Below are 15,111 nucleotides of genomic sequence, written 5' to 3' on the forward strand. Positions count from 1 at the left end.
TGGAATTATATAAAGTATCTGATTGAATTCTGGGTATAACTTGGCTTTTGCTAATTATTTTGTTACAGCTTCCAAAATTGTTCTGCTATCAGGAAGCAGGAACCATTTTTGGTCTTTAGTATTTGTTTTTGGGGTTTCTTGTTGGGTAGAACATTTAGAGATCCTGTCTTCCAGGCACTGATCTCTTTGGAGAAGGTTCACTTGGCATTTGAGCCTTGTTTTAAGTAAAAGTTTCTCAATCATGTCTGACTCTTTGCGACCCCATGAACTGTAGCCCCCCAGGCTCCTTTGTTAGTGGGATTCTCCAGGCAAGAATACACGAGTGGGTTGCCATGCCCTTCTCCAGCGGATCTTCCCAACCCAGGGATCAAACTTGGGTCTCCTGCATTGTAGGCAGATTCTTTTACTGTCTGAGCCACCAGGGAAGCCCACCCAAACCCTTTTTTATTTTAAAAAGAGAGCTTAAAACAGTTTTTTCAAGGGAACTCAAACCAGCACAGTTCTCCCCAACTCCCCTGCTCCCATCAATGATTTTACAAAGTGAAATCAAGAGAATGTTGGTTTTACAAGGTGAATTCAGGGGTGGTAGAAGGCAGTGGTAGTGGCCTCTGGGTGTGGCAGTCTCCTCCACGGTTTTTTTATTTTATTTTATTTTGATGTGAACCATTTTTGAAGTCTTTATTGGATCTGTTACAATATTGCTTCTGTTTTATGCTTCAGGGTTTTTTTGGCTGCAAGGTGTGTGATTCTGGCATTTGCAATGATCTGTGCCTTTTTTTTTTTTTTTTAATCACCCTCTTGATTGGAGCTTTGTGATGCAGGAACCATGATTTAAAATAAAGCAAAATATGAGAACCGATGTTATAGCACAGAAAACTCTACTCAGTGGACTGTGATGACCTAAAAGGGAAGGAAATCCAAGGAAGAGGGGAGATATGTACACACATGGCTGACTCACTTTGCCATGCAGCAGAAACTGACACAGCATCGTAAAGCAACTATTCTCCAATACAAAAAAAAAAAAAGCGAAACAAAACTTTTTAAAGCCACTTATCTAAGTCCACTAGAGGCTGCTATCTTCAAGGCTTTGCTCACCTAGCCAAAGACCCTAAGGGGAGATAGCTGTGAAGTTGGGTGTGCTTGCAGATACCAACCCCAACTTGGAAGTTCTCCTGGCGTTTTTGGTTGTTCAGGGAAATGTCACACCTGCTTGGGTTTTCTTTAACCAAGCTAATCCCCCCCATTTCCTGTCCTTTGCACCTCCGGCGTGAGCAGAATGCAGCAAGCACTGTTAGAACAAAAATAAATGTTAAATATACTTGTGAGAATTGTGTGAGGTCACGTTCCTAAAGAGGGTTCCTGGCACACCAGCACTGAGGGAAGTTAAAGGATTTGCTCGGAGACACAGAAGAGGAGGAACCCAGACTCATGTAGGTATTCTGAGTCTCGGCAGGATTCTTTCTGCTGTGCCATGAAGGTCCCTCCCACCGCCCCCCTCCCCCAACCCCGCGCCACCCCGCACCCTGACCCAGGATAGAAAAAACAGTTGCGTTTCAGCTTTTTGAGCATTGGTTCTGTTAAGAGATGGGGTATTTTTCATTTCCAAGTTAGCTTACCATTTAAAAAACTGCACAATTTTGCTTTTTCCAATAATGTCCACCAGAATCAGGGTTGTTGAGTTAAAGGTAAAGTGAATTTGTGATTTTGATACGGATTTTCCAAACTGCCTCTCAGAATTCACATTCCCACCAACCATCAGTGAAGGAAGGAGGTTTTGCACCTCGTCAGTCACAGTGTGAGCCTATTGTCAAACAGATTTTGACAAATTCTGTAAGAGTTCAGTTTCTCTTTTTTTTTTAGCAGTGAAGTTTAGCATCTGTTTGTACATTTAAGGATCACTTGTGTTTGTGTGTGTGTGTGTGTGTGTGATATATGTGTTCCTGCTTATTTTTTTGAGGGAGATTGTTCTTTTCAGTTGTTATTTTGTGTGTGTGTTTGTGTGTGTTAAGTCGCTCCAGTCATGTCCGACTCTGTGCAACCCTATGAACTGTAGCCCGCCAGGCTCCTCTCTCCATGGGATTCTCCAGGCAAGAACACTGGAGTGGGTTGCTGGGCCCTCCTCCAGGGGATCTTCCCAACCCAGGGATCGAATGTCTCCTGCAATGGCAGGCAGGTTCTTTACCAGTAGTGCCACCTGGGAAGTTATTAGCTCTTTATATATTTGATCAGTAAGATACTTGTCTTTTGCCTGTGTGGCAAACATTTTTCCAATTTGTTGTCTGTTTGTCTCTTGACTTTGTGTCTGATGGTGGTGGTGTGTGTATATGAGGTTTATTTCATAAACCTTGTGTGTATTCATGACTTGTCACCATGCAGAAAGCTCTGCTGCTAGAGGTCATCAAAGTGTTTTGCTGATGTCCATTTTTAGTGAACTGCTTCTCATATTAAGCCTTCTCATCTTGCTCTGAATTCCTTGTATTTTTTACACTAATTGCGATCACCTTGCAGTTCATCACTTATACACTCCCTGGAGAAATTGCTTCTTTTCATATTTTGTTTTTGTCTGTTCACTTAAGACTGTTGACTCATGGACAGCAAGGGCCTCATGCCTCCCACCTCAGTATCCCTCACCAGGCCCAGCACAGGGCTGGACAGTGACGTTCAGTTCTAGAAACACCTATGACAGACTTAGGGGCCCAGGCCCTAGCAAGCCAGGGAGGAGCTGGGGGTGTCTCCTGTTCTACTCAGGGGCCCACTCTGTAGCAGACCCCAGGCTGTGCCTCTGGTGGGACCTGGCCACACAGCCAGCTTCAGATCCAGTGATGGCCAACAGGGTCCTGCCAACTTGGCCTTTCCCAAGCTCTTCATGCCTCCCAAGACCTCCAGGGACCATTCTCGTCCTGGGAGGGTCAGGAATGGACTCACCTGTACCCTGTTTCACTAGCTGCCCCTTTCCAAGCTCGGAGGCCTGAAGGCAGCCGACTGAAGGAAGAGGAATTGAAACCAGCCAGGGGTTCAAGAAGCCATGGGTTTTAATGTGGGTCAGAGGGGAGAGAGGGTCTGGGGGCAGGGTGCTCAGCGCCCTCGCCTTCTGGCTTGGGCTGGTGTTGGTGTGGGGAGGGAGGGCCTCCCTGTACCCCTCTTCTTGGGGTCAGAGAGTGGAGTGCAGGGTAGGAAGGCATGACCTTTGCCGCTCCTTGTGGGGAAGGAGAGAGGAGACGTGTAGGGTAGACCTCAGTGTCTCAGTATCAGTACAGTGGCCTCCGTATGTGGATCTGGGACAACACGGCGCTGGTGTGCGTAGGTATAGAGGGCTGGGGGGCCCGGCCGGAGGCGGGAAGGCGCAGAGGGGTGGAGAGCCTGGAAACCAGGGCCGATCCCTCTGATACAAACCGGCGGAACGGGCCAACCCTCCCTGTCCCCCCCAACCTCCGTCCTCATCCCAGGGGGTCCCCAGCCTCCTCCTCTACTTCTTCCGTCCGATCTGGGCCATGAGGTGGGCATTGGCGGCGGCCTTGGCTCGCAGGTTCTTGGCCTTGGCGATGTTGAAGAGGATGTTCATGATGTTAGTGGGGACGTCCAGGGACAGAGTGACCTTGGTGCGCCGGTCACTCTTGGCCTTGTCCTGGGATGGCCGCCCCTGGAACTGTGCCTGGGACGGGTATTTGTACCGGGTGCTGCCAGCCCCGCCACCCCCGCCGCCACCCCCGGAGCCAGGGAAGGTCCTTTTCTCTGTGTCCTCCTCCTCCTGCCCTCCTGGTCCTCCAGGTCTCCGCGGTGCAAGGCGGGGAAGGCCCGCTTGATCAGCAGCGATGTGTCCTTCCGCTGGCTCTTCTCGGCCTCGAGCAGGGCTGTGTGGAGGCAGCTGAGGCTGGACCCGGCTTTGGAGGACCTCTGGGAGAGGCCCGCCTGGGGGGCCCCGAGGAGCAGCAGCAAGACCAGCAGGAAGGGGGCCGGCACGAGCATCTCTCCCTGCTGCGGAAAAGAGCAATACGTGTGAGAGGGTCTTAGGGCTCAGGGGGAGATGGGGCAGATCCACCAGGCTTTGTGCACGTTCAGCTTTGCCGGGTTTTGAAAGCGTGTTCTCTGGACCTGCAGGCCGCGTCTCATGGAAATTTGTTAGCAATGCAAAGAATTCTCGGGTCTTACTTCAGAGCTGGTCAGTCAGAAGCTCTGGGGCCAGCAATCTGCGTGTTAACAAGCCTGTTGATGACGGATTGTTGCCAAATGTAGGAATGGTCCAGATGTAGGAACTAGCTAACTAGCACATGGAAAGCAACACAGGCTCTGGAGTTAGACAGAGGTAGGTTCAAATTCCAACTGGGTCCTTGTTTGCCTGAGGGTGGTGGGCAGATTACTTAACCTCTGAGAACGTCAATTTCCTCATCTGATAATATTAATGGTAATAATAATAATAATGGGGGATAATAGGTACTACTTCATAAAGGTTAAATTAAAATGGAAAAGCTCCCTGTCTAACCAAATACTTAATGAAGCATGTTGATTCATGACTGTTTACATGTAATAATCCCCAGGTGCTATTAGGATAAGATTCAGTACACATGTGGCCATCTCAGGAGTGATCTCTCTGTATCTGTAAATGTACTATACATTATATAACTAATGAATATAAATCATACGAATATAAATATAGATGTATAGTATGCCAGGTAACTTGATCCTGCAGACCATTATCTTTGTTGTGTTGCGTTTCTGGCTTTTCTTTTTTATCTGTTTGCTCCACTCTTACCCAGGTAGGCTTATCGTGCCTTGAACTCTAAGTCAGCGGTTCTCACGCTTCAGAGTGTTCAGAATCACGTGAATGGACTGTTCAAACACCAGCTGCTGGGCCACATCCCCAGCATTTCTGAATCAGTAGATTTGGGGCAAGGCCTGAGAATCTGCATCCCTAACACATCCCTGAAGGATGCTGATGCTGTGGGTTCATGGACCACACTTTGTGAACCACTTTCTCAGCATTCCCATCCATCTCCGAGGTCCTTAGAACTGTGTGCCCAGTTCCTGGAGAACATTTTACAGGGCTCTGTTGACTGCAAAAGAATGGACTTATCCTTTCTTTTGATATTGTGCTCAATACCCAGACTTGGGGTTTCCTCATTCACTGAGGCTGTCCTTAGTTGTTTTGCATAAACATCCATGAATTGTGGCTTTAGCTGCCTTATGCCTTGAAGGCATCTTAAAGCTTGGGAGCATTCTCAAAGGGCTTGTTAAGCCTGAAAAGATTTAAAAAATAAAAAACGAATGCACAGAGAAATGGTTAATAATGGGACGGGGATGGGGTGGGAGGGGATCTGTCTCTCTCTGTCATTGTCACTCTCTCCCATTGTCACTCTCTCCCCTGTTCCCCTGCTCTTTTCATGGGTCAGGCTTGGCCCTATCCCCCACTAATTGGCTCAGTGACTAAATACCCCAGGTCCCTGTGTTCCCATTTGTGAGATTAGGGGATTGAGCTCCGGGCTCTCCTCTCTCTTTCTCCTTTTCTCCCTCTCTCTCCAGTTTAGCTTTGTTTAGCATTTGCATAAAACCATGGGAGATTGTGGGGCTTTCCAGGTGGCACTAGTGGTAAAGAATCTGCCTGGCAATGCAGGAGACATGGGTTCAATCCCTAGGGGGGGAAGATCTCCTGGAGAAGGACATGGCAGCCCACTCTAGTATTCATGCCTGGAGAATCCCATGGACAGAGGAGCCTGGCGGGCTATAGTCCATAGGGTCACAAAGGGTTGGACATGACTGAAGTGACTTAGCACTCACCCCTGCATGGGAGGATGTTTGTAGGTTATGTGCAAACAATACATTATTTTATATAAGGGACTTGAGCAGCTGGGGATCTGTGACGGTCCTGGAGCCAATACCAGGAACAGAGAGGACTGTCAAAGAAAAGAAACGTCCTTTCCTCCTTACTCAGGTCTGATTCCTAAGCAAGTTTCTCCTCTTACATTCTTTGGATTCCTTTGCCCTTACCACAGTGCAAGAGTACAAAGGTTTAAGATTTCCCCGCTACCTGCTCTGAAAACATGTGGTCCCCATCTAGTTAGATTTACAGGGAAAAGTTCTTCATCTTCATTTTTTTCAGTTGGGTACCTGACACTCGGCCATTCTTTGAGGGTTATTAGGATAGTGCTTCTCTGGAGACGGACACTTGCTTCTGAGAGCTGTGACAGTCACGTCACGCCCAGAATGACAGGCATTGAGGGACTCATCTGGTCTAAAATTCAAAGCACCTGTGAGAGAGAGTGTCCCCGAAGGGAAAAAGTGAAGCTAGAGGCAAATGCAGGACACCATGGGCTTTGCCCAGAGGCAGCCCCATTCTCCAGCATCGAGGAAGGCAGAGATAGTTCGCAGTCTGCAAACACGGGTAAGACGTTGAATTAAAAAAACAATTTATAAAATAGTCACTGCTGAACCCAGGGACCCTTTAAGCATTTTGAATGGTATTATAGTAATGAGCTGCAGACTCATGGAAGCATTTATGTGTCACACACACACTTCTTAGCAATTCACACTTGAGCGAGCAGAGGGGGTTCATTCATGAAAGGCCTTTCCCCCCAAGAGGGAGAAAAGCCAGGAGAAAGTTGACAAGATCTAGACAACACTTGTTACTGGCAGCTTTTGTGTTGCTTTTCTGACTCCATTCATCCTCAGAAGTGGGATGCTGGCTAGATTGCTGTGTTACAGGAGAACCCTGCAGACAGGATTTCTCAGAACACTTGGACATCAAATGGAGACATCAAACATCCATCTTCATGGCCTCTCCCTTTCAAGGCGGGGGGCACCTAATTATTACAGACATCTGTTCCCTTCCTCCAGTGTCCCCAGTGGCCAGGGGGAAAGGACTCCAGGCTATGAGGGCAGAGGACCTGGGCTGCAAACCTCCCTCACCCTCAAATGCCTTCCATCAGTCACTTAACCTCTCAGTCACCACATCTTAAAAAGCAAACGTTACCTGCCTCGCAGGTGTATGGAGAGAACGAAAGGAGATGCCTTGGCAACCAGGAAATGCAAGTATCTTCCCGGTCGGTCAGGCAGCGGGGAATGGTACCCCGGTTTCCACCCCCATCTTCCCCATCCACCCCATCTGGAAACATGATTTTCATGTTCACAGCTGGACTCTGTTCAGAAAAACACATTTGTGAGAATCCATCCTGCTTCCGATCTATTACCTTTTGCAAAGCAGGCCTGTCTACTAATGGGGGGAGGATGCTCTTGCCCCCCTGAGAAACTTCCCCCTGATCCCTTTGGGGCTGCCTTCTCCCCATTTAAAACACAGACCTTGACCGTTCAGCACAGTGCCCCCAGGGGTGCTTGCAACTCTTATCACTCACCCCATCCAGTCCCCAGCATCTCCTGCATAATTAAGGGCAAATCAAGTTATCCTTCGTAGGGAAGTCCCCAACCAGAGCCTTACCTGTGAGCAGACGTCCCTCTGAAGTGCAAACGCTCAGTGAGGCAGGCCGGAAGCTTCAGAACCGAGAGGTCTGCCCCGGGAACATCCCGCCGAACTTCTGTCTTCTCTGGGGTCGCCGGCTCCTTTTCTTGAATTATTTGTAAGTGGGCCGTGATCTTTCCTCTCTATGGAAACCACTCCACTCCCTCGTGTGTGTGTGCATATACATAAAAGTGACAGATCACGGGGTGGATCATAAATCCAGACGCCGTGTCTACCCTGGGATGTGATCCCGTTTAAAATACAACCTAAGCAGCTGTGCACGTCACGGAGACGACAAGCTATCAGCATCTCTGACCGCTCCTACCCACCTTCTCTCCCAGACCTCCCATCACCGCCCCCACCCCCACCTGCCCTTCCTGCCCTAGCAACTGGCTTCATTGATAAAAAGAAAAAAAAACACACTCTGTTGAACTGAGAAGCAGTTTCTTTGAAGAGTTTCATTACTCATCTTCGTTCTTACTAACTTCAGCCTCTCTACCCTTCTTTCTGGAGCCAACACCTACTTGAAAGTAGAGGGGAAAGTTCGTATGCTGTCCTGTGATTCGTGTTTTTTTTTTTTTTTTAATTTCTTTGGCATCACTGACTCAATGGACAAGAGTTTGAGCAAACTCTGGGAGGTTATGAAGGACAGGGAAGCCTGGTGTGCTGCAGTCAATGGGGTCAAAAAAGAGTCAGACACGACTTAGCTACTGAGCAATGGCAACATTTATGGTAGCTCAGACGTTAAGTGTCTGCCTGCAATGTGGGAGACCTGGGTTCGATCCCTGGGTTGGGAAGATCCCCTGGAGAAGGAAATGGCAACCCACTCCAGTGTTCTTGCCGGGAGAATCCCATGGACGGAGGAGCCTGGTGGGCTACAGTCCACAGGGTCGCAAAGAGTCGGACACGACTGAGTGACTTCACTGTATTTATTATTATTTCGGCTGTTCTGGGTCTTCATGGCAGCATGCAGGTTTCTCTAGTTGTGGCACATGGGCTCAGGAGCTGCAGTGTGTGGGCTTAGGCACAGTTTTCATTTTCACCAAGACCTTTATTGAACAGCCTAGCTACATTCCAAATGAACTTTTTGGCCAGCTCAATGCAAATGACCCCTTTAATAATTTGACTATAAACCCTTTCAAGCAAAATAACACTTTTTGTCTTACAGTCTGCTTTGCCGGATATTGAAACAGCTATTCCAGTTTTCCTTTGGTTGACATTTGCTTGGAGCATTTTTTCCAGTTTTTTTGTGTCAAAGTTCTTTTGTAAAGGGTATATACTGAAATTAAAAAAAATCTAATCAACCATCTCTGTATTAACAAGGCCTTAATACAGGTCTCTGTATTAATTTGTACTAATAGTGATCACTGACGTGACACATTTGTGCAAATAATGATTACTGATGTTTTTGGATTATTTTCTGCTATTTCATGTTGTAAAACACTTCCTATTTGGTCTGCTTTCCCCCTCTGTTTCTGTTTATTTCTGTTTTTCCTTGTCTGTGTTCTTCTAGACTGATTAAATTTTCATTTCATTTTCCCCACTATTAGTTTGTATATAAACATTTAAAGCTACAATTGGGGCTTCCCTGGTGGCTCAGTGGTAAAGAACAATCTTGCCAATGCAGGAGCTGCAGGAGACTCTGGTTTGATCCCTGGGTTAGGAAGATCCCCTGGAGGAGGAAATGGCAGCCCTTTCCAGTATTCTTTCCTGGAGAATCCCAAGGACAGAGGAGTCTGGTGGGCTACAGTCCATGGGGTCGTACAGAGTTGGACATCACTGAGCAAGTGAGCATGCAAAAACTACAGTTCTTGTTCTGGGCACTGATTCACTACACCTCACGCATGAACAGAGCCCCCTGTAACCTGGTGAAATTTCTCTGGTCTATGGGGTAAGGGGAGACCCTTGCCTTGACTCCTGTTTCTTCCAACAGGCAGGACTGATTTAGTTATTAGTAACTGAACTTCTATGATAACAGCACACCCATGATCCTGCATTCACATCCAGTCCTTTCTGATATGGGTTCTCCAGTGCTGTCTCCTATCCACCTATCAGGAATCAGTCTCATTGGACTTTGCATCCCCCTTGGAACCAGCAGCGGTGGGAACAGGTGGGGACAGTTCCAGCCTATCTCTGTGTCCAGGTGCCGTGGTGAATTACAGACATTTTATGATCCTCTCTGATGGACTTTTAGTGGCTGATGATTCCTAGAGCAAAGCTCCTGGGAGCCACAGGCTAGAGGCAGCTGCCTCCCTCAGGGCCTCGTGAAACAGCATCAGAGCTTTCTGTCTGGGACTTACTTCCTGATGGTCTAGTGGTTAAAACTCCATGCTGCCCCTGCAGGGAGTGTGGGTTTGATCCCTGGTCAGTGAACTAAGATCCCTCATGTTGCGTGGCCAAGTAAATAAATAGTAAAGTAATAACCTTAAAGAAAAAAAAAGCTTTCTGTCTCCCTCCAGGGGAAGGGGAGGATGTTGCCTTCTTGGGTAAACTTGCATACTGCCCCATAGCCAATTTTCCACACGTGGGCATAATCACAAGTGCCCTGTTTACAGGGCACTACAATGACCTGTAGACAAGGGGATCAACACCAGCAGATACACTTAGGGGACATGTTTTCTCTAGTGACAAGGGAATTGGAAACTCTTCTGAACATCTTACAAAGCAGTGGACTGGGCAGCGTGCTCCTAGATGGGGCCAGGACGGCAAGCTCACTGTGGTTCTGCTCATGGGCAGAGTCAGTAGTAATGGTAACCAAGCAGCCCACGTTCTTCCAAGGGTAATACATGCACTTTGCCACCCCCACCCCTGAACATGTTTCGGAATCTCTTATCTACATGTTGTTCAGTTGCTCGGTAATGTCCGACTCTTTGCAGCCCTGTGGACTGTAGCCCACCAGGCTTCTCGGTCCATGGAATTTTCCAGGCAGGAATACTGGATTGAGTTGCCATGGCCTCCTCCAGGAGATTTTCCTGACCCAGGGATTGAACCCACATCTCTTATGTCTCCTGTATTGCTGGCAGATTCTTTACCACTGAGCCATCGAGGGGAAGCCTGATACATAGCACACTATGTTATTATTCAGTTCAGTTCAGTCTTTCAGTCATGTCTGACTCTTTGCGACCCCATAGACTGCAGCATGCCAGGCTTCCCTGTCCATCACCAGCTCCTGGAGCTTGCTCAAACTCATGTCCATTGAGTTCGTGATGCTCTGTCATCCCCTTCTCCTGCTGCCTTCAATCTTTCCCAGCATCGGGGTCTTTTCTAATGAGTCAACTCTTCTCATCAGGTGGCCAAAGTATGCCTGCATGCCTGCCAGCTAATCAGGGACTATGCTTAATCAGTTCACCAATCAATCAATCAGAAATAAACCAGCATGTTCCTATATACTGTGAATTATAATCTGTTTCCCTTGGCAAGTCTAGGCTTTGAAACTGGCTGTGGTCCACTCCTGCCTGTGTCCGTTTGTCTGTAAGCAGCTTGAGACTGAAGTCTATGCCAGGAGAAGCATCACGAACACAGCATCTGCTATATAGTAGAGACTCAACAAGTGAGGTTGATTCTTCTTATTCAGTAGCTCTGTGTATATGCATATACAATTGCAACCCATCACATATACCCAAACAGATAATATGTATTTAAAAAAATGTATTTGGCTGCAGTGAGTCTTAGCTGTGGCATGTGGGATCTAGTTCCCTGACCAGGGATCGAACCTGGGCCCCCTGCATTGGGAGCATGGAGTCTTAGCCACTGGACCAGCAGGGAAGTCCCAACAGACATTCTTTAGTATTTTAAATGCTTTTGTTTATGTGAACTCTTCCAGAATCACAGAATGCTGGCCTAAAAGAGAGTTCATGCTCTTGTTCAGTCACTTAGCTGGGGTCACACACGGGTGAGCCTTGGTTCTCAGGCCTCCAACATCCTCAAGGATGATCTCTTTTGCAAAGCTGGATGAGCCTGCATCTCCAGCCACAAGGAGAGAACAGAACTTGGCCTTGAGAGTGAGGGATTGTTGTAGACAAGGAGCCCCATAATTGAAGATAATAGTATTGAAATGAAATTAAAAAGAGAGATTATTAGAGGTTTATTCAAAAAGACAAATTACAGGGACTCAGATTGCATTGAGATTTCATTTCATCTCTAATAATCAAGAGAGGGTGAAGGATATGTGTGCAGGTCTCCGCAGAGCGAGGCTGGGTTAGAAGACAGTGATGTCATCACTATAGTTGGCTTTTGAGAGTATAAAATTCTACAGTTCCCATTATAGAGGCAGAAGGAGCAATTCAAATTTCAGGGAGTACACTCATGCGTATACAGGTGTACAAGACAGAGACAGTAGGGGGAGAGTAAAAAGCAGACAATTCTACAATTTTGGCCAGTAATTGTCATGAGGTTAGGGAGGAGAGCTGCTACAAACAGGAAAAGCAGGTTCATCCCATGATGCTGGATCATGGTCAGAGACCTCCACCACTGACTCCACCTCCAACCTTTCTTGTTTTGCTCTATAAGCCAGAAAAGAAACACCACTTTGCCAAGTCTGCCTCCACCCAATGATGCCCTGGCTTCCTTAACTCCAAGAAAAGAGAGGGAACATGAGTAGGATGAAAGACTGATGTCTTGGTAAAGCTTTCCCTCTTTATTCTACTATTGTAGAAACGTTTAATAAATTCAATCATAGCTCCATGGGATGAATTAGGAGATTGGGATTGACATATATATATATATATATATATATATATATATATATATATATACTATTGACACCATGTATAAAACAGATAACCAATGAGAGCCTTCTGTATAGCACAGGGAACTTTCCTCAATGCCCTGTGGTGACCTAAATGGGAAGGAAATCCAAAAAAGAGGGGTATATGTATACACATAGCTGATTCACTTTGCTGCACAGCAGAAGCTAAAAGCTCCAATACTTTGGCCCCCCTGGTGTGAAGAGTCAACTCATTGGAAAAGATCCTGATTCTGGGAAAGATTGAAGGCAAAAGGAGTAGGGGGCGGCAGAGGATGAAATGGCTGGATAGCATCATCGACTCAATGGACATGAATTTGAGCAAACTCTGGGAGATAGTGGAGGGCAGAGGAGCCTGGTGAGCTGCAGTCCATGGGATCACAAAGAGTTGGACACGATGTAGTGACTGAACAACAACAACAACAACAGCAGCAGCAAAATCTAACACAGCCTTGTAAATCAACTATACTTCAATAAAAAAGCCATCCCTCCAAGTCAGGTTTATTGTAGACCTACTAAGGACGAGAAACACAAGTGCTAAATATTTAACACTAAGGACTATAGTAAGTACTAAGAACTATGAAGCCAGCTGCTCAAAGTGTAGTCCATGGACCTTCAACCTCAGCATCCCTGGGAGCTTTTAGAGATGCAGAATCTCAGCTCTCACCTCAGACCTAATGAATCTAACTCTTCCTTTTAATGAGAGCCTCAGGTGAGAAGAATAGCCTTTGGAAGTGCTCACCAAAGGCTGTATCGCAGGAGTATGTTTGTAGACAAGTTTGAGGAATGAGGTAGTTAAATGGGAAGAAAACCTCACAAGATTAGAAATGATAAGCTTTTAGTTTGTTTTTAAAATAATTCTCTTTGTTTTTGGCTGTGCTGGGACTTTGTTGCCGCTTAGGCTTTTCCTCTAGTTGCAGCGAGTGGGGGCTCTGCTGTAGTTGTGGGGTATGGGCTTCGCATTGCGGTGAGTCTCAGGGCAGAGCTCTAGGTGCAGGGGCTTCAGTTGTTGTGGTCGTGAGCTCAGTAGTTGCGGCTCCCGGGCTCTAGGGCTCAGACTCAGTAGTTGTGGCGCACGGGCTTAGCTGCTCCTGGCCGGCTATGTGGGATCTTCCTGGACCAGAAATCAAACCTGGGTTTCCTGCATTGGCAGGCAGATTCTTAACCACTGAGCCACTGGGGAAGCCCAGACGTTATCAGGTTTTTAATCCTTTGTGGAACACAGCTTGACTTTACCCCCCAGTGAAAGCTCAGTGTTACTTTGGTCCCATTAGGGCCTGTAACTTTGGGAAGGACACCTTTTCACCATGGTGAGGGGCCAAATGTGGATGAAATTAAAAGTATTGTTCAGTAAGACACACCCAGAAATAGCTTGTTGGGCCTTGGAGGTGGTGTGGACCGCAGGTCCCACGTCATCAGACCAAGGCCTGAGAAACTGAACTGGTAACCTGAGAAAACATGGGTGCATGAATTTGTTGCCATAGCATAGGTGTTACTTTGTATTCTGCCCTTTCTCCCTCTCTCCCTGCATTTGTGAACATTTAAAAATCTGCTTTTCTCTCTGTTCATCCCAGACTTGCTTTCAACCCACTCTCTGTCCCGGGGCTGATGACATCTGTTCCTTCTTGTCACACTCTGGACGGTGGGCAGCTCTCAGGATTACTCATGTTCCCGTTTGGGAAGGGAGGTCTCCACAGTTATCTTGGTGAGCAGCGGGTGCCTGCTGAGGTCCTGGGGTCTGCAGGAAATAGTGCTGATGTTACACGGTGTAGAAGGTAGAGAAGCCTGAGCTGATCCTGAGCTGCTAACGAGAACATAACTGCACCCTGGAGTCTCCCTGCAGCAGCTCAGAGGTGAAAATGAGATCCTGCCTCATGATGGTCCATTGTTCATTCCCACCAGCTGGTCCTTCTCTCCTAGGCTTGTTTTCAACCATCCAAACCTTGTTATTGAAGATGGCGGCTTCTTAGTGCCTTACCATGATTGCAAGCCCACTGTCCCCCTTGTAAAACAAGCATTTGTGCTCAGTCGTATCCAACTCTTTGCGATCCCATGGATTGTAGCCTGCCAGTCTCCTCTGTTCTTGAAATTTTGTAGGCAAGAATACCGGAGTGGGTTGCCATTTCCTCTTCCAGAGGATCTTCTGCACCCAGGGATGAACCCATGTCTCCTGCATTAGCAGGCGGGTTCTTTACCACTGCACCACCTGGGAAGCCCTGTAAAACAAGGCAGTTGCCCCAGTAACTTTCTGTGCACTCTTTTTAAACCCCAATTGTTTTTAAAAGTTTCCAGGAAAGTAGAAATGAGTGTGAAGAACAAAGGTATACTCCTTATCTAAATTAACCAAATATCAACATTGTGAATCTGTATGTGTGTGTGTGTGTGTGTGTGTGTGTGTGTGTGTGTGTGTCGGGGGTGTTGTATGAGGAAATGATCAGCTTTTTAACTGTTTGAGGAACACAGCTTGACTTGCATATGCCTTGAAATTTGAATTGCTCCTTCAATATATTAAGAATTGTGGCATGTATTCAAAGCAGCATACAGAGGAAATTTATAGCTTTAAATGCTTATATGGGAAGAGAAGAAAGGCCTGAAACTAGTGATCTAAGCTTTCACCTAGAAAAAGAAAAACAAATTAAGTCCAAAGTAAGGAATTTAAGTAGTAAAGATGAGAGTCAGTTCAGTTCAGTCACTCAGTTGTGTCCGACTCTTTGTGACCCTATGGACTGCAGCATGCCAGGCTTCCCTGTCCATCACCAACTCCCGGAGCTTGCTCAAACTCGTGTCCATCAAGTTGGTGATGCCATCCTACCCTCTTATTCTCTGTCACCCCCTTCTCCTGCCTTCAACCTTTTCCGGCATCAGGGTCTTTTCCAATGAGTCAGTTCTTCGCATCAGGTGGACAAAGTCTTGGAGTTTC

At 47.0% G+C, this 15,111-nt stretch overlaps 1 protein-coding gene across 1 annotated transcript; it reads right to left on the reverse strand.

The window, feature by feature from the left end:
• Window positions 1-3,109: 3,109 nt before the first annotated feature.
• UCN3 (urocortin 3) lies at window positions 3,110-7,544 on the reverse strand. Its single transcript, XM_043480364.1, is given in 3 exon segments — window positions 3,110-3,763; window positions 3,766-3,975; window positions 7,427-7,544. Coding segments are annotated over 2 exon segments (498 nt in total). The 5' UTR covers window positions 3,967-3,975; window positions 7,427-7,544; the 3' UTR covers window positions 3,110-3,466.
• Window positions 7,545-15,111: the final 7,567 nt, after the last annotated feature.

This window comes from Cervus canadensis, chromosome 10 (assembly GCF_019320065.1).
Source record: "Cervus canadensis isolate Bull #8, Minnesota chromosome 10, ASM1932006v1, whole genome shotgun sequence".
Lineage (NCBI taxonomy): Eukaryota > Metazoa > Chordata > Mammalia > Artiodactyla > Cervidae > Cervus > Cervus canadensis.